Source organism: Salvia splendens, chromosome 11 (genome assembly GCF_004379255.2).
Source record: "Salvia splendens isolate huo1 chromosome 11, SspV2, whole genome shotgun sequence".
Taxonomy (NCBI): domain Eukaryota; kingdom Viridiplantae; phylum Streptophyta; class Magnoliopsida; order Lamiales; family Lamiaceae; genus Salvia; species Salvia splendens.
The window spans coordinates 4258899-4283191 of record NC_056042.1 but is presented as its reverse complement, the minus strand read 5'-3'; the positions used below and the strand labels follow the sequence as shown (position 1 = coordinate 4283191).

Here is a 24293-nt window from a genome sequence, read left to right as displayed (position 1 = left end):
TTGTTCAGTTTATGTCTATGCTGTGACCTCCAAATCAAATGATGAACAACCCTTGGTAACCTGATTAATGCTAGTTGAATGTAATGCAAGAAAATCAAGGACTGAAGATAAATATCAATCAATTTGCAGATGTACTTTTGTGATAACACAATTCTGGACACGTGTATGTATTACTCACAAAGCTATATCAAGCCATAATAACACGGCGGCGTCAAATTTGGTTGTGCGGAAGAGCAAACTACAGCACCATCTTCAAATCGAACAACTTGACCCCCACGCACCTCAAAACACCTTTCCACACGACTCATGGTGGTCCGGTATCTGCACATTTCGGTTATTGAGAAGCAGAGTTGTGCACACAACCCACACACCAACTCATTACAGAGCCGATTAAACATTCCAAACAAGATCAGACCACACCAATTCCTATTTACTTTCCTCCTTTTGTCCTTCCAATACAAACTCAACATACAAGTTTTTCAGAGCTATTACAACTGTAGTGATCAGTGGCCCCATTATTGCTCCCTGCAAAAGTGAAGCAAACAAACAGCAAACATCATTTAACCCTATGCCAGCAATAAAGTTTCCATAATAGATAAAGGTACCTAGTGACAAACAACACAATCAAGATAAGAACACACATTTTCCAACGAATCTTATCATGCAACATCTACATAATCTTGTTTGAGAACTTGGTTGAGTAGCATTTAGGAATCAATAGTGTAGAAGACATTCATAAATAAACACAGTATAGTAGCTAGAATATCACAGGATTACAGTAGTAGTACTACATCTTAACAGTCTAAATGGCTATTTGCTAGCAATGAACCGAGTATTTAGCTTTCGTTATGACAATCATAGTTATGATTGATTTTCGTTCAGCTCTGTCGAAGATCATATCTTGCATAGGATGTTCCAACATCATCGTCTAAACGATACATGATCTGATGTAGTTTAACAGAGCTAAAGAAACCATGGAAAGTGATGTTGAGTTATCTATTAAAGTATAATTAACAAACAACAGCAGACAAAGACAGAAGTAAACTACCTCCAATGCAGAGTCGAATAAGGTCATCCCACCGAAGATGCTGAGACCCGTAAGATAAGCACTATGACCAGGAATATCCTCCTGTATCTCAATAGTTCCATACTCCACAAGCACAAGATGAATGATGGACAACATGATTGCCAATAAATATCTTCCCTCGAACATCAACTGCAGGGTTGCTGGTATTGTCGAGATCCAATGGGGAAACAAAGGAATCATGCAGCTCACAAACGCCATTACAGTTGACATATACAAAAAGTGTATTGAGAATAATCTGAAGAGAAGCCAAGTCATGCATCCTTGATAGAAGGCAATCTCAACGGTTGCTAACAGAACTCCCGAGATGGCCTTATTCAGCACTTCAACACACCGGTCTCTTGCAGAAGGCGTGATGGGGAACATATACATCACTTGCTCGGTAACTCCACCAGACTCTGATGTGATCAGATAATACAACACCCAAAAGAACACCATCGATTGCGATACAAAGTTGAGCAGCCCTGCAGCACCGGAGAGAATGGAGCTCCCAACCAAGAACACTAGCTTAGCGCTTCCACCTAGAACAGACGTGCTACTGACTAACACACTCTGCATCACATTCATCCCCTGAGAAGCAAACCCCTTCGCCTTCTCCACCAAATCCTCCCTCGTGATCACAACTTCCCGAAAAAGGGAGTCCACTTCGGCGTATATCTGGCCCCAATGCCGCTCCCTTACTCTCTCTTTCAAGCTCAAGAACCTCTCAGCATAAGGGGAAGGACTCATCAAAGCCGTGGACTTGGTGGAAGCGTTCTCTGACGGCGTGATCACAAACTGCTTGATCCCAACAACGAATTCAGTCATGTTATACTGCATTGCCAAGGAATCAATCTGATCCGACACAGTCTCGTAGAGCTTGGTCGAATACATATCCACCATTCCGGGAACATCGTTATCTTCCATCCATTTCTTCACACCAATCCTCTCAGCATAGTTGCTCTCCTCCACATGAGACTTGAGAGCAAAAACAGCATCTTTCCCCTCCAACCCAATTTTGTAAGAGAAGAACATAATCCCAGCTAAAGAGCCAACAATCATAGCAACAATCAAACCAATAGCAATAAAAGTCTTCAACCGTGACAATATAACCCTCGTGAAAAACGCACTCACCGGCAGCCTACGGAAGCTCTTGCTCCTAAAGGTAGAGACTTTACTCATAGTGTAATCCACAGCATCATTAGTAGTAAACATGAAACCCAAAGCCACAAGCGAAATCGACCCAATCCCACCAATTACTTCATACGCCATCACAAACAACCAAAACGAGACAAGCCACCGCACAAGCTTGTAGAAAGCGCTCTGCTTCCTCCGCATTGGAGTAGCAGCCTCCTTCTTCCTAAGCGCAACTCCAAATACCAATTCCTTGATCTCAACTAGGGTTCCGAAGAAGACCCTGAAAATGGCGACGGGGATTGCTAACGTGGTCTCGGTTAGCCCCAATTTCAAGGGCTCAGCCCAGAATCCGAAGAGGGCTTCCTGAATTCCTCGGAGAGGGATCGAGCAGAGCACGGCCCACAAAATGGGGCGCAGGAAATTCTCGAGGAGCTTGCCGACTCCGAAGACGAGGAAGATGGTGAAGACGAGGCCGGCGTGGGCCATGGCGATGTAGAGAGCGAGGCGCACCTGGGGATCACTGGAGAGGGAATTGGCGTCGCCGTCATCGGGCGGAGGCTGCGCCGCCGCCGCAGGAGGCGCCGGATTGGTGTCGGGTTTTCTGATTGAGGCGGATCGGAACATTTCCTGCCAGGGAGGGCAGAAGGTGTTAGATTTTGATTTGGATTCTGAATCGTATGGAACCAAGGCCATAATGTGGAGAGGGGGAATGACGTCAAGCCCCCTCTTTCATGGGAAAAATTGGGTCTTCGTTGCGATTCTAGAGAGGGATAAGGGAGTGGGTTTGGGATAATTAACAGAATTTCAGAGAGTGGAGAAGAGGTCTTGCTCTGTTTCTCTTGTCTCTTTGTCTCTCTGAGTCAGTTTGATTTTTCTTTTGATTTACAATTAAATTCAGTGTCAAGCAATGATTAGTTATTTTGAGTGGAGTGACGAATAAGCCCTTTCCGGTTTTCTAACTTTTCACATGGGGGCCCACCACTCGCACGGTAGTTGTCGGCACGGTTTGGATTGGTCATACGTTTGTGAACCTAATCATTTTTTACTCATCTATTTTGGGGAGTATTTTACTCCCTCCCATACACTCCCTCGTCCCCAATTAAGAATCACTCTTTTCCATTTCGGTCCATCCCCGATTAAGAGTTACTCTTCCTACTTACTATATTTGGACATCAAAAATACCATAAACGTCAAAGAGGTCTCACATTCCACCACCTAACTTCATTTATTACACCACAAATTCAAACACTTCCTTAAAATCCGCGCCCGGTCAAAGAGTGACTCTAATTGGGGAAAGAGGGAGTAATTGTCAATGTTATTGTGAGATCTATTTTTTATATTAATTCTATGATAAAATGGGAGTGAATTGATTTGGTGGAATATGAGACTTATTTATCATTTATAGTAAAAATAAATTGTTATAATTATTATAGAACAGACCGAAATAGAAAAGAATGATAAGTATTGTGAGACAGAGGGAATAACATTTTTCATTTTTTAGGATCGCAATTATAGTAAACATATATTCTTCTACTAGTAACTTACTAATCAAAACTTATTTAACTGATGATTAAGGTTTTGATTACTCATTTAGGTATTTATAGAACTAATTACTCGTTTACTTATTTCTTAATTAAATAAATAAGGGAGGGATGCACAATTTGAGTGCAATCTTCTATTTATAATTAAATTCTTTAACGAGGTAATGTTTTTGGCGATTTCTTGATTTTAGTGAGTTTGAGTGGTTGAATATATACTTGTTTTAATAGATTATAGATATTTTAGGGTTTGGGCAAGGTTTTTTATGATGGGTGGTTGTGGCGATCGATCTATCTGAAAAATGAGAGCTAATGTTGCTCCTTTTTTTGGTGAGTGCAAAACTCAACCCCATATCTTGGCGAGTTCGCATCATGACACTGATGGTTGCCTCCATAGTATGTAATCCTTTTGGATATTCTTGATTTTGGTTGTTTAATTATTGCGATATTTGATAATGTTTCAGTTTGGTTAAGTTGTTATGATAATATCGTGATGTTGGTCGAGGGTGGATGAGTAGCAATTGAAGGTTGGCATGGGATTGTGGATTCTATAGCTTCCATATAAATATAATATTATGCGTTGGTATGTTCAATCATTAATTTTGTTGACGAGTAGAGAGTTGCTAATGAATTATTTGTGTTGCATCAATTCAAACACAAATCAACAAATTAAACTCTCAAACATTGATCAATACCTAACGTAATATCTGTTTCAAAGGATGGTCCAATCCTCTTAAATTAGAGAAGAAATCAAAGGAATCTAATTTTATAAAAATAAGTTATTTGATTACAGTTTTTTTTGCCTTCCTAAATGTAAATCAATCAAAGGAATATTGTAAATTTTTGTCAATAGCAGTGAATTAATCAGTTTCCACGTGTATACGAAACTACAAAAAATAAAACTCAGACGATTCAAGTCATTGAGAAAAGCCTAAAACGACGTCGTGGGATGGAAATCGCCAGAACCAGAGCTTAGACCTCTACTGTAGCTATGGAAGCTTCGGATGAGATCTTACTCAACTCGCTAGCGAACTCGGGCGTACCGATTCCGCTCGGCTGCTCTTCTGTCCGAGACCTCACACCGCCCTCTCTCTTCTCCCTCTGCTCCGCCGCCCTCCGCTTGATCGATGGCCAGCGTTATGCGTCGGCGTTTCCTCCATGCTTGCCGGAGGATTCCATCCCTGATAGGCTCAAAATCTGCTCGGAACTCGCACACGCCTTTAATGAGTTAGGCTACAGCCCCGACCTCAGTTTCCACAAGGTTTCCACTGCTTCTCTTCCATACTTGTTTTCACTGTACGATTTAATTAGGAAAGTGTGTTTCATAGTACTATAATTCAATTCTTAAGGGTTAGGATCTCAATTGTGCATTTCAATTCACAAATTTCTCGTTTCTCCATCATATGGAGCAATTATCTCTGATGAAGTGATATGGATTTTCATTAGGCAGTTTCTGTACCCATCCGAGGAGGACTCGTATAACCTAGTTAGATTTTTGGTTGCAAAACTCTCTGAATCTTCTGGAGCTCGCACAGCGCCTTTAAGAGATGGAGGTAAAGGAAGACGTTGTGGCAAGGAGGAGCTCGGTGATGAGGGAGATACTGTGCAAATTGAAGAGATTTTAGATGGATTTAATTCAGCTTTACACAATGTGAAACTAGAGGATAAAGAAACTAATGCGAAGGGAGATCGGTATTCGTGTATATCAGAAGGGGTTGAGAGCTCCAGAAGCAATGACCAAAAAAATTCTCAGGTAAATTTGTTTGTGATTAGCTTGAAAGCTTAGCAGTAATATTCTCTTAGAAAAAATCATTTTACAGTCCAACATCAAACTGATACTGAAAATGCAGCCGGGAGAGAAGTATACGCCTCTGTTGAATTTTGTAATATTGAAATTGGTGATTCTTGTTTCCGTTGATGTTTTATGTATCGTATACTTACTGAGTGCTGAGAGTAGCAAGTTATTCTACTTGCAGCATCTTGATGAAGAGTTGCAACTGTTAAAAGCAGCTGCAAAAATTGTGTGTGATGGCCAGCATCCTGTTGAATTTTACATTGATCAGCTCAATGAACAAGTGGAAGCCAAAAGACATAAGCTAAAGGAGCTGGAATCAGAGTGGTAGGATTTGTTGATGGTTTGCTTGGAGTTTTAATTTTACTGAACCAACACCTGAAACAGACAGGCTTTACTGGATAATTTATTTCATTTTATGTCGTTTGATATATTTATATCTTTGAATTTTGAGGAGTATACCATTCAACCTGAGTGAGAAGTGTGGTGAATATTTTCCACGAAAGGATCGTCATGAATTTTCAATGCAGGAATGCTACTGAAGGACCTCTGTTGGAGAAGAAGAGAAATCTTGAACAATCTCTCTTCTCATTATATCCTGAGGCAAGTGGAAAGCTTGTGAAGATGAAACTGGAAACAGAATCTGTTTTAGCGGAGATCAAAACAAGGTACTTTGGTTGCTATTTTGCATCTCTTTCTGAAACTAGATGTAACAAGATAGCAAACAGACACAGTTATTCCTTGTCCACCATGATCACTTGTACGAAGATAGTATTGCTGAGTGTTGAAGACATGATTTAATTTCGTACAATAATGTCTTGATGCACATTACTATTGTTTGTCATTTGAGCCAAATATTGTTTTCTTACTTCTAAGGTTTAAGCACCTATGCGACTGCAGTTGGGCAGTATATTCTCAATTCCTTTATTGGCATACGCTGGTCTGCTTATGACTGGAAAATGTTGTAAATGGTGTTGTACTTATATGATCTTCACAGATACCAGCTGGTTTGCTTAGGCTTATTTCTCGTGTTAAACTCTTGGAACAGTTGTTTTCAATCTCCGCCACTAAGATTATTTCTTATGCTTACTGTGTCTAGTGCAACACATAGTTCAAGTTTTACTTCATCTCATAGATTCTGGGTATTGCTACAGCTAGAGTTAGTTGATGTATGTTAAAATCTCAACTAACATGTCTGTGTTGTTTCTCAAAATAAGGGAGGAGGAACTCTCTAAGCTATCACAAGATCTCAAGAAACAGCCCAAGCTGCCACCAAGGAGGTCCTACATTGAGCGTGTCACTGAAATTACTAAAAACAGCAGGAAACAGGATAATGGCATACAATGTATCCTGAAAGATACCAGGGAGCTCCAGTTGGAGAGTAATACTATCCAGGAACGCCTTAATCGAACTTATGCAGTAGTTAATGAAACAGTTTTCAGGTACAGTTTTGAAATGCACCCATGGCTTTTCATCTGAAGTCAATTAGGGCCCATCAGTTGTTTGAATTCAGTTCTTATTATCATTTGATATGCGGTTCTATAGAGAAGCCAAAAAGGATCATGTTGCTCGACAAGCTTATAGGCTTCTCACGGATATCCATGAAAGCTTCGAACAGATAGCTGAAAAAGTCCTAGCCACTGACAGAACGCGTAGAGAAACTGCTGATTATGAGGCCAAACTTGCAATCCTCTATGGTAGGAGCATGAACATGAGCAAGTTACAAGAAGATCTTGATGCCATTAGAAAAGAAAACGAGCTCCTTGAGCAACGCCTGCATCAACAATGATGTTGTGGCATTTCTGTTGTCTTTATTAACAACTTTCCCTGTGTACATTGTACTGATGCATAACTTTTTCAAACCAGCCATGAATTCAAGATAGCATTTGCAGTTTATATGGTGCAAGTTGTAAATCAATAGTGGTGTTGAAACTGCAAATATGCAGGTTGTGCTTTCTGGCATAAAATAAGAGTTTGGTATTGTCAAACAACACAAAGTTTGAGCTTCCATTAGGAGAGAAGAGACTAAACTCATGTGAATAACTTAATCTATGAACAAAATGAAGAGATGGAATGGATAATGAGAGTATGTTATCTACAAATATTCATGTCCTAAAAATCATGTCTTGGTCTTGGTCTTCACCTGAGGTGAAATGGATGAGTCGAAAATGCTTCGTCTCTTCTTGCTTTGATCCTCCCTCTCCTGTCGCTCAAAGTGCTTCTGAGCATGACTTGCAACTTGCGTCGGATTTCTCGTGAGAACGACGTATCGTGATATGCTCTTCCAGTCCCCTTTCCCATAATTCTCCAGTCCAAGCAGAAACAGCCTTTTCCATAAATACAAAAATGTCACAATTGAAGAACGACAGCAACAAAACTACAATTCAACAAAACTACAATTCGATATTCCTATAAACAAAAATGTTACTAGTATGCAATTCAGTTAACCTGTGCTCGTCTTCGGTCCAAGGTCTGCCGGCTTTCCTCCCCATTTGCTTTTTCTCAGATTTAGGGCACGGTTGGGGCTCCGGCGATTGGTCCACGTACGCCGGCGGCTCGATCTCCCCGGCTTCGATCGCCGCCACGTCCTCCAGAAGCAGGGCGTAGTGCCGCTCGACTTCCGCCGCCGATTTGGTCCCGAGGCGAGCGGCGATTTTCTCCCATCGATCGGCGCAATCGTCGGGGAAATCCACGAGGCAGTCCTCGAATTGCTTGTCCTCTTCCCACGTCCACTTCGGCAACTCCGCCGCCGCAGAATCACTCTCACTCCCGCTGGTATTAGCCATCACGATCGAGAGATTCTCACTCCTCTCCTTCACTCAAGTATAATTTGAATCTGGAATTTGTGCAAAAAAAAAATATAAATATATATAGTGAGTGGGCCGATTATTTGGGGGTTTCATAATTGCACTCATAAAACCTGGATCAGTTTCCTCATCTGCCCATCGGGGATGATTCGGCTTCCGAATTCACGCCGAGCATGTGAGTGAAATTTCTGAAACTGAATTTGTTAGATTTTGGCTGGATTCAATTTTTTCTAACACTTCCGCCACCAACTATTGTTTTTTTTTCTTTTTTTCTCCCTTTCCTCTCTCCTACGGAGGAGTATTTGATTTCTTTGTTTTGATTCTAATGAAATAAGGACTCTTTATCGACGGAAATAGGATGCACTTTTAAAGTAAAATTAATATAGTGCTCCATCCGTCCACGAAGAGTATGCACTATTTCCTTTTTCGTCTATCTCTAAAGAGTATAAACATTCTAATTTTAGAAACTCTCTTCTCTCTTTCTCTTTAATGAGGTAAGACGCATTCTTCATTAACAATACTTAAAAAACTTTATGTATCTATCTCTCTTTTACTTTACCAATAATAGACAGAACCTAAAATTCATACTCTTTGGGGACAAAGAGATTAATATATAGTACTCCCTTCGTCCAAGATAGTTTGTCTCATTTTTCCATTTCAGTCCGTCCCACATAATTTGTCTCATTTCACTTTTAGCATTTTTGATAGTGGACCCCAAATTTCACTAACTCATTCATACTCACATTTTTTTTAATAAAACTAATATATAAAATTAGGACTTAGATTCAACTAACTTTTTCAACTCACTTTTCATTATATTTCTTAAAATACATGCTCGGTCAAAGTGAAACAAATTATTCTGGGAGTATTAGTAGTAGATTATAAAGTCAAAAGAAGATGATGTAAAAGAAGATTATTGTTTGGATATGAAGAGAGTGTTAAATATAGTCAGAATCTACAACTATGCATTGGGTGTATATTCCATATGATTGTTTAGAAATAGTAGGTAAGTCTCTTGGTAAAGGAAAAATTAATCGACAGTCCTTACTACTTATCCAGATGTATAAAAACATGGTAAAAGTTTAATCATTGGAATTACTCCTGTACTAGTGTTTTCCGAGTTACGAGTATTAAACACTGAGACCTCCCGTTTAGAGTAATTTAGGATTCAAACCACGCATTCATTACCTTACACAGTCAAAATTGAATTCATTAACACCCTATGACTGAAAAATAATTACTAGCACTCCATAAAACACAATCCAAAATAATCATTTAAAAAAAATCAAACAAAAGATAGAAAACTAATGCTTAATAGCCTTGTAATATGCAATTTAGGAATGTCAATTAGATTAGTTTACTAAGGATATTGGTGGGATCCATTTATTGAATTTTGGTTTAATTATATTTGGATTGTGGGTTGACCAGGTTATAGTTTTTTAACTTTAACTATAAATACATGTGTTTCAAACTAATCGCAGGAAAAACTAACGATATTATTTTTTATTTTAAATTATACCTATAGGTGTTTGGTTTAAAAGATTGTAGCTCGAATTAAAAATGTAGTGTATTTGGTTCAAGAGATTTAATCTCACAACTCAATCCTGTGGGATAATCATGAGATAATTAGTCATAGCTAATCTCCTATAACTAAAATAATCTCACAACTCAATCCTAGATTATATCTTGATATTATTTTATCTAGAAAACCGAACACTATCATAATATACTACTATTTCATATCAAAATAGAAGACATAAAGGCATTATAAAACTAAATTTACAAAATATTTAAAAAAATCCAAAGGAAATGCAAAATTATAAAAATTATTATATTTATTTTATGTAGAATATTTAATTAGAAAATTTTCAATTACATATACTTTGATTCAAACACGATTAGTGTAGATTTGATAAATCTTGACATGTTTCAATCTAATTTAAGGTTTTGTACAATTAAAATGAAATATAAACATATTCCATTTAAATTTAGACCATGTTTCAGAATTTGAAATATTTATATGTAAATTCAATATATATCTAATATTATATTATATTAATTAAATCTAATATATATAATAAATAAAAATTAGAGGCTTAATTTAATTTAATTTGTGTTTAGTTATTCATTTGGATCAATCAACTCGAAAATTATTAAGGTGCAAACTAATCAATTTGAAATTTTATCAGATTAAGTATTTGCAACTATAATCCTACAAAACTAACGGATTGTTAAAGTCAATCCACATATTTTGAACTGTGTTCATATGTCTATATATATTATAATCACCATTTTGAAGCTTGATCTTTAATATGGAGTAAATACCAATAATGATAAATTAATTTTGTCTTTTTGCTAAGTGAAGGTGAATGATTTTATTTACCTTTTAAATTAAGGAAATACCTGCTTGAAAAATGAAAATGGTGAGTGGCAATTTGTGTGAGTTTTTGACTGAAGAGGAATCCAAATTGACTCCAAAATTGACTCATGGCTGCTAATCGCGATGACCCGCTTTTGCTCCTGAGTGGGCACCACCCCTCCTCCTCCCCCATCGCCGTCTCCGACGCCGACAGCTACCTCCTCGATGGCCCCCAAATCGGCAGCGCTTCCGGAAGCTTCCAGAACGACGGCAGCATACTCGGTGGCGCATACGATTCTGCTTTTCTTAACGAATCCGATTTCGGATTCGCCCGACCCGATTTTAGGCAGTCCCCGCTCGTCGGCACCGTCGAGCTCTACGACCGCCACGTCTTCCTCTGCTACAAAAACCCTCAGGTCTGGCCTCCCCGCATCGAGGCCGCCGAATTCGATCGCCTCCCTCGCCTCCTCGCCGCCGCTTTGGCTGCCAGAAACCCTTCCATGCTGCAGCAGGTATCACTCCTTTCCGATTTCCCCCTTTCTTCCGATTTATGGTTTTTTTTCAGTTGATGGATCGTGGTTCAGTTTCGCCTCACTGTTCCACGAGTTTAGAAAACTTCAAATAGGCTGGTGCCATTTCTAATAATATCCTGGTTTGCTTCGAATTTGGATGATCTGTGAAAATTATCTGTTTTCGAAATTTGAATTTCTGTGGTCAACTACTGCCTGACCTCAACATTTTGTTGTTTGCTAAATTGTGTCTTTTGCCTAATTTTTTGGTAGTCGGTGTGCTTTTGAATCTTGCTTATGTTTGGCTAAATGTACTTGCCTCAAGAAAAGTTGTGATGTACATCCTACAAGCTGCAACCTAATGTACAACGTTACCGAGGTATGGGGAGACCTACTTTGTGAAGGATTCGGACGTAATATCATACTTTTCGATAATAGTTCCCTCCGTCGTCAGTGTTTTGGTTTCTGTATGGAAGTGCCAGTAGCACTACGGTTACTAGCCCTATGTGAGGAATTTATGAGCATATCATTCATGTAATTTGTATCATAACGCACATTTTCCTTGTTACTGTTTCCTGGCAATTTTGATGGAAATGTCTGTGTTAATGATCATTATCCTTTAATGTGCCTTTCCTCTCAGACTCGCTTGACAATATGTGAGGGACATGATGGAACCGAGACATCAAATGGTGATGTGTTAATATTTCCGGATATGATCAGATACAGGTTAAAGAAAAGAAATCCATCTTTTAATGCTGAAGTAAACCATTGGCTTCCTTAATGTCCCATTGCTTGGACTAATAATAACAACTACTATTGCAGGAGATTAACGCATTTTGATGTCGACACGTTTGTGGAGGAAGTGCTTGTGAAGAATGGTGAATGGTTGCCTGGAAGTCCAGAACCTCTAAGGGGCTGGTACATCTTTGTATGCTGCCATGGGTCAAGGGATCGACGATGTGGTGTATGCGGACCATCTATCATTAGTAAACTTAAAACTGAGGTTGAGTTACGTGATCTACAAGGAAAAGTGTCTGTTAGCCCCTGTTCACACATTGGAGGCCATAAGTATGCAGGGAACGTGATCATTTTTGGACCAAATATGAAGAAAGAAGTCACAGGACATTGGTTAGTGATTTTGTTTGGTAATATAATGACTTTTGCAGCTATTGATTATTTTCTATTAGAAGTTGTGAACACCCTTATGAAGAGGAAGATGCAACGCATGTCTATAACTGAGTTGCTCTGACCTGTAAGTACCTGTTGTCATATGACCACTATGCTGCAGGTATGGATACGTTATGCCTGAAGATGTGCCTCTTTTGCTTGAGCAGCATATTGGTAAAGGAGAAATTGTAGATTTCTTGTGGAGGTATTTTCCTTTATCTTCCTTGTAATTAAAAATCCCATTCTGTATTAAGCTAATAAATATGAGTACATGTTAAATTGAGACTTCTTATAATCTTAGAACATGAAATCCAATAAACTTGTGCATAAATGTTTGGTGTCCTCCAAATTTTGAGCAACCAAATAGATGCCTGTTTTCATATTGGTACGGAAGAAGCACGCCATGTCAACGCCATTTCCTTGATAAAGGAAAGACTGGAGAATCTACATTGGTTAATAAAGAAGGGAATGAGAGTTCCACTTTCATGAGAGTTTTCTTTAGTTGATTTTTTAAGCAAGTTCAGGTGGTCAGAAATGGTTTACATGGATGGATACCTGCAATTTGGTTTGTTTTCGTAGCTTGACTCTAGAGTCGATCGGGATCTGTTTTTTTGGACAACTTCAATTATATTGTTCCTTCTTTTAGTCATTGGAGGTTATTGTTCTGTTTCAGGGGACAGATGGGATTATCTGGAGAAGAACAGAAGAAAACACAGGAATTAAGGTTCAAGGTCCATGGTGGATCAAGTATGGATAGGAGCTTGAAGGACTCTACACAAACAAATGAAGAAAGTGGTAGAGTGTGTGAATCTCAAAAGCGGGGCGAGGGTTGTTGTCAGGTCAATGGAGACTTCTCTTGCTGTCAGAACCCCATGTTAGAAGAGAAAAGAGAAGATCCTCCAGTTGTACCAAACTTTGCCACTGAAACTAAGAAGATCTCCAAAAAACCCGTCTCACGGAAAAATAGTGGCAAAGGGGTTGGCCCACGTAGAGTCTGCTCAATGCCTACGTGGTATGAAAGCTGGGAGAGGGAAGATACATATGCTGCTCTTGCTGTTGTTATGGCTGCTATATCAGTTACATTTGCCTACAAGTGCTACAGGCAATCAAGCTAAGTTCCTGGTAGCATTTGCTTATGTTGTATGATCAGAGATGGTTGCACAGTCGCAGTGAGGATGGGTGAAGACAAGTGACAAGAAAGAAAACATAAGTTTCCGGGACGGGCATGGATGTTCGGTATTTCATGTCCCTTCCTACCCTTCCTTGTACATGTTGAGTAGTTTGTACAGGTGCAATGGCCATGCTACCGAGTCATGACCAACTATTGAACATGTGGCCAATGCGGACACCTTTATAAGTATATATAATGTACTGATTCTGGTGTATTCATGGAGTGTGCTGTGTTTGTGTAACATTGAGCATATTTTGCATTCTTTCCCAACCAGTGTTTATAGACTACATTCCCAAAATATCTCAATTCACACAATAATAAAATTTTATATAAATAGATAATAGCGGATCATCACTTATGCTGCAAATTCTGCTGCTGCACCTTTCTATTTTTAAGCCTTGTATAACAGAAATATACAAAAGAACAACAGGAGAATAGTAGGGCCACCCATTTTGCACATTTGAAGTCGTGCGATTCCAACAATAAAAGGATGGACCCTCACATCCTTGACGGCTCCCACGTCTCCAGCCCTGGAGCTTCGTAGAATGCTTTTGTTTGTAATAATATAAGAGACGCCCCACTGGCTGGCCTCAATCCCCACTTATCTCAAGCTCGTGCAACGAGTCACAGACCCCTTTCCGGTTCTCAAGCTTTTGGAACTCGGATTCTATGGTTTGTGCAACTTTCACGTCTTCTGGATCAGGCTCGGGATAATCTACGTGGACTGAACCACCTTTCACTGGAGCAACCGACTCCAGTAATGCAGCTTGCTCCTTTACGTACTTGTAGAGCTGCTGATGGAAGGGATGGTCCAAGCTATAGCAATTGCCAACCATTCCATTTCTAGATCTCCGAAATCCAGAACCTTCTTTTCTGCAGAAGTGCGGAAGGGAATCATAATCCATAATCTGCAGAATGAGGCGTATCGTTAGAGTTGAACGATGATCAAGTCCTCACATTCATTCACCATTATCTTAAAAGTAAGAAAATATGATGTTTTTTTAGATGAATTTATTAAGGGACTCGCTAGCGAAAGAACAGGAGCCAGAAAAGTGCCAACCTTCAACAATTCATCTTCGCCACAGCCAGAAAGAACTTGAACTTTCTTTCTTGTTCGCTCTCGTAGAAGGGGTTTAACGACCTGCAAACATGAAAGGGAATTATGGCATTATTCGAATGCTGACATGCAAACATATTAAGTGCATCGTTGTCCGATGTCAGACCCTCCAACATGATGAAAATATGTATCCGGCATTGACTATGTAATAAGTCTCCGTCTTCTCAGGATAGTTCAAGTCATCAATTGTAGAAATTGCAGACAACAACTGCAAACAAGAGAGGTGGATTGATATTAGTTTTGCATATATGAATCACAATGCAATTTTTCACATGAAAAAAGACAAATAGTTGATGCAGGCCGGTTGTCAAACTTTTCTAGCGTTACAATTGATGCCGGAATGAGAAAAGAACAAGAATCCCTTTATTCGATAGAAGTCGCTTTTTTCACTAATGCTCATATAACTTCAGTGTTCCTTATATCAGTTTCCTATAATATTGTTGAGGCAAATATGCAAGAAATCTGTTTGAATTCAATCAAGGAAGAATTATAAGTTTTAAGCAGAAAAGACCTTATAATACAAATTCTTTTTCCAATTAGGCAAAGAGATTACGATTCTCGTGCAAATTGAGTGGCTATAAAATCTTCGATGCAGGTACACAAGTAGCTCGTGATAGACCCAAAAACATATGGGAAAGGACATGGAGATGGACATGTTACCTTCATGTGATTCAGAGCAGAAAGCCTTAGACCTGTCATATCCAGAATCTTTATGCATGTCCCGATATAGCGTCCATGTTTTTTGGAAACGGAAGGCTGTTTGCAAAAACACAAAGTAGGTCAAACAGATACAATTAGAGATGTACAGGTAGCTGAAGATTGAAAATTGGATGGCGGTGCTTACCAATACCACACGATCTCTGTATTCATTCATCTGGATGTGTGACTGAATATAGTAGCGAATCTAAAACGAGAGAAAATCGTTAGAAAGGAATACATGGCGAAAAAAGAAAACATATACACCACACAGGCTCATTAAACGTATGATCAGTGGCGGTTGCATTAAGGAAGTAAAGCATAGACATCTTACAGATCCTTTGTCATATGTGCTGAGCCCAGCGCCAATAGCAATGACGGGAAGACCCTGAAAAATAAACCGAGATGTTAGGGACTAAGGCATTAGGTCAGATTTATGGAACAAGGTAAAAAAATGTCTCGTAAAAGAATTAGAATTAACCTCTTTAGTGCATCCACATATCCCAACAAGCTGAGTATCCCGAATTGCTCTATAGACGTCGCTAGGGTTAATTGGCCTCTGCAAAGGAACACAATTACATTGAAACTATAAAACATGAAACAACAGTGTCATTATCAACGTGCGGAAAAAATATTTGCGTCATTTCCATGGCATGCAAGTAGGTTAAGATTAAGAGTTTTTTGTGTTTTTGAGAAACTTAAATGGCTATACCAAACATTTTTAATCTTCTATTTTTCCTCTGAACACAAATGGAATACCATATCAGTCAGTATTGAATGCTGAACAAATATAAGATTTTGATGAAAAATTAAATGAAACCGAACTAGAAAGATATGAAACACATGGAATGCGATATGCATTCGAGAAAATGATCCCAAAAACTCACCGCCAGTATGTTATCAATGTCATTCTGTATCCTCCAGTTTAAACTCTGAACAAGCTGGAAAATATCGAGTAGTTTTACGGTATGCTTCATAACAATAATCAACGCACTTTAAAAGAGGAAAAGTTGTTGCAGGCTCGAATCAAACCATATCATATGCCTCCGAAATACTCCCTTCCCTCGCTTTTATAAACCTCACCAAGGTCTCCCTTTCATAACCACTATGTACATTCTGCATATTATCAAAGAAGAACAGAAGTAGTAAAAAAATGAGTTTACGGGGACAAACTAAACACTCCAAATAGGTTCCAATACATCAATCTTTAGCTAATGGCTCTGTTCCCTAATTCTTTAGTTCAAGTTTTGAATCCTCATCCCCCATTCTTATTTTGTTGAAAAGCTAACAAATCAATGGCCTTCAATCATAAGTTCCTATTCACTCCAGTCAATATTTTTTATGGCAAATGTAAAACTAAAAGTTACATAAAATTATGATCTTAGGCACAAAAACTGGCCTTTCAAGTGAAACTCACGCTGGTAAAATTAATGATATAGAAACCAACCAAAAAACAGATTAATTAAAGTAAACTTAGATTTGTTTGCATAGCTCAAGCCTCAAGAACACTACTTGCTGAAAAGAAAAGCAAATAGTAAAAATAATCCAAATTTCACAACTTTTTTTCACGCAAACTAAGCAAGTTACTCAAACTCAGTAACCGACAACAAAAAATTCAGACGAAAGTAGATAAAAATTTCAAACCATCAAAGTCTTCTTCAACGTTGCAACTAGACGTTGACATTGACCACTCCAACCTCTCTCCTCCATCCAATATTTTCGGATAAACAGAAACCACTAACGACATATTATTATGCAATATTACAAATCAAGAACTTCAAAAGTCAATCACTTCACTTTACACACTCAAAAAAACATAAAACAGAACAACAAAAATTACAAACCATGAATGTCTTCTTCAGCGGTGCATCGACTGCAATGAAAGGATTAAAACATCAGCAAATTAAAAAAAATTACAAACTAATAAAATAATGTGAAATGTTGGGAAGCAGAAAAAGGCTGACTTTTTTCAATCTGGGCTTGAAAATCCTTGATCATATCTTCGGTTATGAACACCATTTTCTCTAAAACAGATTTAGGGTCGCGAATCACGGCCCCCACCTTGAAATTTTGGGGGCTTCGTTGTATTGTATGTATCTTTCTTGATCCTAACAACAATTAACCACCTCACCTCAAAGACTTGAGCTTTCTTGGATCTTATAAATGGTTGGAAAAGGAAAAAGGACAAATCATCGAAAGAAATGAAAATTGAGGCATAGGAATCATGGGAAAAGATGTTTTTTTTTCCTGATTATTTATTTCAAATCTTCTCAGCTTTTGTTACATACTCTCAAAATGAAAAAGAAAGTCTTCTTCTCGCTAATATATTAAACCAGTGGATTAAAGCTCTGTCAAATTACTAATCTGATTAGCTAAAGCCTAAAAGACACTTGTGATTTATTAAAGAAAATCTGTACAGTATTAAGTATTAGGTAGAGCTGTGATCAATTTTAAAGACCGAACTAGAGATCATATCTGGGCCATTAGATCTAGTTTTTTGATGAGATGTGTTGCTGTGTAAATTTTTCGGTCTTCATTACAAGCTCATTTTACTTCATTGTATAGGTTTATTACTTCATTACGTACGTAATACCTTAAAACTACAACATGTTTTTACTTTCTTCCAGTAGGTTTTGAAATGATTCAACATATGTTTCATTTGAATTCATTGACCTGAGTTTTTACTTTATTTACATTAAAAAATGCAATTTATTCTAGTGTGTTTATTACTTCATTCAGAAACGTTATTACTTCATTGGATAAGGTTTTTACTTCATTCCAGTAGGACTTCAAATGCTTCTACACATACTTCATTCCAATAATTTATTACATCATTCCATGTGTTTATTACACCATATCAGCGTTGTGGCGGTGGTGATAGATATTGTAGAGAGAAAGAACGGCACGCGACGGCGAAACCATATTTACGTACTGAAATGAAGTAATAATTCTACTGGAATGAAGTAAAAACCTACTGGAATGAAGTTAAATCTTCGTAACATGTTAGTATGACTTATTTACCTTCGGGTGAATTAAAATAGGCTCGTGATGAAGGCGAAAATAATTGATAAATTTGTGTCTCTCATCAATAAAAAACTAGATCTAAAAACTCTAATTTGGTATGGTTCGATGGTTCGGTCTTTAAGTGTGGATTTGTGAATAATGAGACTCGTATTAGGTAAATGCCAATTCAATTGATTAATTAAAGCTTGTCACGCTCACGCCTACTATTCTATAATTACAAAAGGCTATTTTGGATGTGTGTGGTTAAATATATCTTAAATTACTAGTATTAAAAATTTTAATTCGGCATGGACTACGGATTTCGGTGAATTATAGATTTATATCACAAAGAAATTACTAGTATTCTAAGCTGAATAAGATGTTGGCAATTAGATCTTTTATTAGTGCAAGTTTATGCCAAATTACAAATTATACGTATTTTACTAAACTTTTACAAATGAACTTTTGTGATTCAGGATATAATTGGTCGAAATTGATGGTTTAATTATGATTTTTTGTAATTCGTAATCTAGTTGGTGAAATTGATGGTTTATAATGAAAATTTTCAGTAATATAAAGCTGGATAGGATGTTGGGAATTTGATTTTATATAGATGTATTTCCATGCCGAGCCATGATCTTACAAAATTTTTACAAATGACTTCTTTTAATTCGACATATGTGATATAAATTGTTGAAATTGATGGAATAGTTTAATAAAAGAGAGTTTTTTTAATTCATGATTTAAATGGTGAAATTGATGGTTTATTATAAAATCATTTAAACGGTAATAATGTAGTCTTTTTTGTTATAACTAGACCAATTATGGCGTTAAATTTTTAAATGGAGAAATGAGTCAAATGACTATGAGATTATGTAGTATCCAAAATATAATGGTATAGTATGTAATCTAATCATTCAAGTCATAGTAACGTATAATTTAGTCAATTTTACCCCTTATAATAAAAAACCACATTATATTTTTAATTAAGCTTAAATTAATTTACCGTCAAATAAAATAATCAAATATAAAATATATTTAAAATTTAAGGTATAGAATAGACTCTACTAATATTTAGTAGGTTCGCAAACTTAAAGCATATTAGTACTCCTTCCGTCCCATAGTAGATGTCATAATTGGGAGATGGCACGAGATTTTAGGAGATATTATTTTGTGTGTTAAGTGGTGAGAGAAAATATAATTTTATAATTGATGTGAGAATGAATTTTTTCCAAATGAGGAAATGTGACATCTTTTTTTAGACAAATTAAAAAAGAAAGTGTGGCATCTACTATGGGTCGGGGACGGAGGGAGTACTATTTACTATCATACCTATAGCTTATATCTATGTGTTAGACTGATAGTACACCGGTGGTAGTTGTGATGATGGGAAATGAATGAGTATCATCTAATTTTCCATACGTTTACCAAAAGAAATCTGGCTGATTTTCGTATTAAAAACAAAGATCAATGATATGCAATGTAAAATTTAAAAATGATTGTATAATTAAGATCCAAATATACTTAGTTAAAATAATATAAAATGGAAATAAGATGGATATCCCATCAAACAATAAATAATAGTGTCTCATATGTGTTTCTGCATTATATATAGCAGATGTATAAATTCTGGAAGATGAAATTATTAATAGGCTAATAGTAGCATTATAGACTTATAAAGTAGTAATAAATGGTAATTTAAAATTTAGAGGAAATTGATTGTTGGTAGAAGCAATAGACATAGGGATCAGTGGTGCATAGATAAAAACGTTTTGAGGAATATATTCCACTTCAATAGTCTAAATTTAAAGTAAAACATGCAGCATTAGTTTATTAATATCTAGTACTCCATAAAAAACGTTCTTAGATTATCACTTTTATTTAAGCTACTCGTTGTTTAAGATTCTAGTCTTTATTTTATCTTGTCTTCTTAACTGCATTAGTATGCCTCGTTTTGCTATTTCAGTACTTCCATGGTTAAAAGTCCAATTTCAAAAAAATAATCTCCACTTTTTTTCATATTTCATATAATCCATACCATAATATATATATAGATATATGAAATAATATATAGATAGATAAGTACATAGAATTGTGTATCTTCCAAAATGTGAGGGCAGTTAAATAGTACTACAATTGATTGATATTATTGGTGTATGTCAACTGCCAATGCCATGTAAAGTACTCCCTCCGTTTTTTCATAGTTGAGTCATTTTTTCATTTTATGAAGTTTTCTCATAGTTGAGTCATTTCACTCTATAGTAACTTTTTTCTTTTTCTTACTTTACTTTCTCTTATTTTATTCTCTCTACTTTATTCAGATTATACTTTTTCACTCTCTTACTTTTTATCTATTTATTTAACGCATTCAACAACCTTTTTTTAAATTCAGTGCCGAAAAGTTTTGCATCAACTATGAAAAAACGGAGGGAGTACTTAATAGGCACGTTATAAAGAGTATGAGTACATGCTTGCAATTGACCATGCAACAAAATATATAATATTGTCAAATAACACAAAGTTATGCGCAACATCATATTTGTCGAGATTTCTTTATCATAAGAATCAGCATAATTAAAGGTGTTGATTACAACAAAAAAAAATTGTGGCACAATACTCAAACTAGAATATCAGGAAAGATCATACATAGGTGATAAGTTACCTCAAATTGCAATTGGCATAGTTGGATAATTGTTGGGTCCGTGGCGCCCATACAATTTATTTTTAAAATTGTTTTTATATAAAATTAATTTTTAATATAGAAATTGATATTAATTTTTACAACATATATTTTTAAATACTAAATTAAAAGTGGCCTATGAATTATTAGCAGAAGAGTGTACTTAAAAAATTACTTGATGACTCTTTATAAAGTCATTCTACTATACTTTTCTTCTATTTTTCAATGTATGAAGCCTTTTGTTTTATTGCGACACTCCACAAACAATTTGACGTTTTTCTTTCATTTGTGGAACGATGAGAAATGCATCACCAATAATAGTGAAAGAATAGTTGTGGGCAATATTTTCTCATAGCAAAAGAACAATCGTGGGCATTATTCTCTAATAGCAATAATAGTAAAAGAACTTATTTTCCTAATACTTTTTGTTGAATAGTTCTCAAATCACAGTTGTTCGCATATTCACAATACAATGATACATTACATCCTCACATTAAAAAATCCAAATTACATTAAAATGTAGTATAAATTATTTTAAAATTCATATAAAATACCACGAAAAGATAAAAATAAGAGTGAGCTCCATAATGGTCTATAAACTATTATGTTCGATTAATTTAATTTTGGAATTTCTATCATTTGATGTTAATAATATAAAAATAGAATTTTAATGAATATATAAAATTAGAAATAATTATATTTATTTGTAATTGAAACGATCGGTACGTGGATGTTAAAATAATAGTATTTTTTCCCCTTTTTTTTGTACATTGGTGTACTTTTAGGGAAAAAGTTCATAGATATTAAAATAATATTATTCCTTTTTCAAAAAATACAAGATTGATTGCTGACTTTACACATTTTGAGTCTATAGTTGATCCTTTTATTGATATGACATTTCCATATACTCCCTCCGTCCCGGGCTACTCGCTCATTTCCTTTTCGGCTCGGAGATTAAGGAATGAGTGTATAGGAAAGTCAAAAATGACGGCTGTAGGTGAAATTTTTTACTAAAAATGGAAAGAGTGCAAGTAACTTGGGACGCCCAAAAAGGAAATAAGTGGGAGTAGTGCGGGACGGAGGGAGTATATTTTTAGTTGGATGCAACAATTTCCCACTAAAGTATTCTTGTGGTCTTTTAGAATTCCAATCACACCTAAAAGAAAACAAACAAAAAGCTGGAACAAAATTTCATTAATTTATTATAGTGGATGCTAGTATGCTACTCGTCAAGCACATGATGCCTAAAAGATAATGAAATAAAGAGGAAATTCTAATGCTTTTTTCTAAAAATATTAAATATTTATTATAATTATTTCACACATTTTTGCCACCGTTGAGAGTTTGAAACTTTGAATCACATCAAATTAGTGCCAAATTTTAGGTCTACGTTACTACGTGTTAGGAGAATCTTCAAATACTTGAGGAAACCACATGCAAATGTCTCATAAAAATCTTTACATATAAAATGCAATGTATTGGTATTTTCATTTCTTAGTATCCATGATGTGTACATAAACATTTTTTAAATTTCTAGTGTATACTTAATATCCATGAATTAAAAAAGAGAGCCAAACAGTAAACAGAAAGCTAGATCTGTTTGATTTTTATATTTCTATTAAATGAGTGACATGTTGTATACTAGGGAGTACTATTATATATCCCACCTAAAGAGTGAAGAAATTAAATATGATCTATCATGCAGTTTCTTCTTTGTTATTAATACATCAAATAACACAAATAGGGAGATATCTCATCCAACATTATATCCACTTAATTATAAAGGATCAAAGAAACAAAATAAATGAATTAGCAACATTAACTTTTACTAATAATGTAAAGAGTCGAGAACAATACCAACATATATAATCACCAAAACTTTAAGCATCTAAAGCAAATTGGGCAAAAATAATTAATGAGCTAAACCATGTTGTCTAACCTACTTTCAAGAGACATTCATAATCAACCATGCATGATGTTGCCTAAACAAAAAAAAAAGGGACCCAAGTTTCAAATTTCTAAACCAAATTGAGTTTCGAGTAGGGAAATGCCGACCTAGAAAAACCCGGGAGTAAATTTTCGTTTAAATTTTCAGCAATAATACATTTGATTTAATTTATTTCTCTAAAAGTCCACATGGAATACGAAAAAGATGAAAAGTGAAATTAAGATAACAAATCAGGAGGATATCAACTCAACAAATAAGAAAGAACAAATTAAGATATTGTGCCGAAAGCAAAGATTTGTAATATAACCAATGGTTTAAGTCAAATTTAGTTAGTGCCAATAGATTGTTTATAGATATGTAAAAGCGTAACACCGTCGATTAAAAAGCGCACTTTCTAAAGTAGCGGCATTCAGCTATAGTATAGAGCTTTTGCCAAATTCATGATGTCAATAGATTGTTTATATATAGATGTGATTATTGTGATCTATAATAATAAAGTTGGAAGAGTGGACATGTGATTGCGACTATCTTTTATTCTTATATTGTCTTTCACTTCATATGATTCTTTCACTTGGTCTCTTTAGTTTACTAAGTAGGAGGAGGAGTACATTTTTATTTGGTAACGTGTATTGTTGGAATCGTACTTGGTCAAACGACTTTGACTAATAATAAATGTTACAAGACATTTAATTTTGTGAAATGAAATGCAATAGCGTCGATCTACGTTCCGAGTAGATGACCGTAGCATATTCATTTTCTCAAATCCGATTCCCGGTGAGTGAGAAATAATATATTAAAGTTAGTCACAATAAAGCTAGAAATGAGCTATGAGAAAAACTAAGGGATTAATTAACTAAGTGTTAATTATCTCATATCGGGGATGATAAACTTATTTGATGAAGTATTTAATAAGATGAATTATTATGTGTAATAATTATCGCAGAATAAGATGGGTGACATAGCCCACATGCGCGCCGTCGCCGCCCGCCCGCTAGCCGCGAGCCGCGCCCCGTGCACGGTGCCCCGGGCGCCGGGCGCCGTGTGCCTTGGCAATTGGTCTTTGGGTAGTCTTTGGAGCTGGTCGTTGAGTGTGGTTCAAGCCCCGCTTGTTCCTTTTAGACCACCTCAAACTCCACGCTATCCCCGGCGGACCCCGGTCCACGTCAGGTCCCCGCTAGACCCCGACGCATAACGGGAGACAAAAGGTCCCCGTTGGACCCCGACGCATAACGGGAGATAAAAGGTCCCCGCTGGACCCCGACGCATAACGGGTCCATGGTCTATCCCGTCGTGTAGTGTATCCAGA

General features: G+C 36.5%; 5 protein-coding genes across 5 annotated transcripts; 2 read left to right on the top strand and 3 right to left on the bottom strand.

Annotated features, from left to right (window-relative positions):
• Positions 1–144: 144 nt before the first annotated feature.
• Positions 145–3058, bottom strand: LOC121753550. The gene is made up of 2 exons (XM_042148756.1): positions 1049–3058; positions 145–525 (listed from the first exon to the last, which is right to left on the bottom strand). The coding sequence occupies exons 1-2, from the start codon at positions 2891–2893 to the stop codon at positions 427–429; spliced, it is 1944 nt and encodes a 647-aa protein (XP_042004690.1). The 5' UTR covers positions 2894–3058; the 3' UTR covers positions 145–426.
• A 1587-nt stretch (positions 3059–4645) lies between these two features.
• On the top strand, positions 4646–7426 carry LOC121753662 (coiled-coil domain-containing protein 22). The gene is made up of 6 exons (XM_042148899.1): positions 4646–4999; positions 5189–5491; positions 5715–5857; positions 6061–6198; positions 6748–6972; positions 7076–7426. Exons 1-6 carry the CDS (start codon positions 4730–4732, stop codon positions 7317–7319), a joined length of 1323 nt encoding a protein of 440 aa, XP_042004833.1. The 5' UTR covers positions 4646–4729; the 3' UTR covers positions 7320–7426.
• An 84-nt stretch (positions 7427–7510) lies between these two features.
• Positions 7511–8940, bottom strand: LOC121753663 (transcription factor SRM1-like). The gene is made up of 3 exons (XM_042148901.1): positions 8451–8940; positions 7979–8366; positions 7511–7857 (listed from the first exon to the last, which is right to left on the bottom strand). Exons 2-3 carry the CDS (start codon positions 8314–8316, stop codon positions 7650–7652), a joined length of 546 nt encoding a protein of 181 aa, XP_042004835.1. The 5' UTR covers positions 8317–8366; positions 8451–8940; the 3' UTR covers positions 7511–7649.
• Positions 8941–10121: 1181 nt separating this feature from the next.
• On the top strand, positions 10122–13757 carry LOC121755393. The gene is made up of 5 exons (XM_042150698.1): positions 10122–11208; positions 11846–11931; positions 12028–12333; positions 12494–12577; positions 13046–13757. Exons 1-5 carry the CDS (start codon positions 10825–10827, stop codon positions 13485–13487), a joined length of 1302 nt encoding a protein of 433 aa, XP_042006632.1. The 5' UTR covers positions 10122–10824; the 3' UTR covers positions 13488–13757.
• A 92-nt stretch (positions 13758–13849) lies between these two features.
• On the bottom strand, positions 13850–17717 carry LOC121755394 (phosphatidylinositol/phosphatidylcholine transfer protein SFH2-like). The gene is made up of 11 exons (XM_042150699.1): positions 17321–17717; positions 17201–17229; positions 16389–16472; positions 16244–16297; positions 15838–15915; positions 15691–15744; positions 15505–15564; positions 15321–15416; positions 14767–14868; positions 14604–14684; positions 13850–14451 (listed from the first exon to the last, which is right to left on the bottom strand). The coding sequence occupies exons 1-11, from the start codon at positions 17373–17375 to the stop codon at positions 14134–14136; spliced, it is 1011 nt and encodes a 336-aa protein (XP_042006633.1). The 5' UTR covers positions 17376–17717; the 3' UTR covers positions 13850–14133.
• Positions 17718–24293: the final 6576 nt, after the last annotated feature.

What these genes read in the sequence shown, in the direction of transcription:
- LOC121755393 (XM_042150698.1), top strand. Translation starts at nt 10,825, where the DNA reads ATGGCTGCTAATCGCGATGACCCGCTTTTGCTCCTGAGTGGGCACCAC. An exon ending in AAAGAAGTCACAGGACATTG is followed by an intron (nt 12,334 to 12,493) that starts GTTAGTGATTTT and finishes ACTATGCTGCAG; the next exon opens with GTATGGATACGTTATGCCTG. An exon ending in ATTGTAGATTTCTTGTGGAG is followed by an intron (nt 12,578 to 13,045) that starts GTATTTTCCTTT and finishes GTTCTGTTTCAG; the next exon opens with GGGACAGATGGGATTATCTG.
- LOC121753663 (XM_042148901.1), bottom strand. Translation starts at nt 8,316, where the DNA reads ATGGCTAATACCAGCGGGAGTGAGAGTGATTCTGCGGCGGCGGAGTTG. An exon ending in TGGACCGAAGACGAGCACAG is followed by an intron (nt 7,858 to 7,978) that starts GTTAACTGAATT and finishes TTTATGGAAAAG; the next exon opens with GCTGTTTCTGCTTGGACTGG.
- LOC121753550 (XM_042148756.1), bottom strand. Translation starts at nt 2,893, where the DNA reads ATGGCCTTGGTTCCATACGATTCAGAATCCAAATCAAAATCTAACACC. An exon ending in TATTCGACTCTGCATTGGAG is followed by an intron (nt 526 to 1,048) that starts GTAGTTTACTTC and finishes TCACTTTTGCAG; the next exon opens with GGAGCAATAATGGGGCCACT.
- LOC121755394 (XM_042150699.1), bottom strand. Translation starts at nt 17,375, where the DNA reads ATGGTGTTCATAACCGAAGATATGATCAAGGATTTTCAAGCCCAGATT. An exon ending in TCAAGCCCAGATTGAAAAAA is followed by an intron (nt 17,230 to 17,320) that starts GTCAGCCTTTTT and finishes CTTTCATTGCAG; the next exon opens with TCGATGCACCGCTGAAGAAG. An exon ending in CGCTGAAGAAGACATTCATG is followed by an intron (nt 16,473 to 17,200) that starts GTTTGTAATTTT and finishes GATAATATGCAG; the next exon opens with AATGTACATAGTGGTTATGA.
- LOC121753662 (XM_042148899.1), top strand. Translation starts at nt 4,730, where the DNA reads ATGGAAGCTTCGGATGAGATCTTACTCAACTCGCTAGCGAACTCGGGC. An exon ending in AAGGAGCTGGAATCAGAGTG is followed by an intron (nt 5,858 to 6,060) that starts GTAGGATTTGTT and finishes TTTTCAATGCAG; the next exon opens with GAATGCTACTGAAGGACCTC. An exon ending in TTAGCGGAGATCAAAACAAG is followed by an intron (nt 6,199 to 6,747) that starts GTACTTTGGTTG and finishes TCTCAAAATAAG; the next exon opens with GGAGGAGGAACTCTCTAAGC.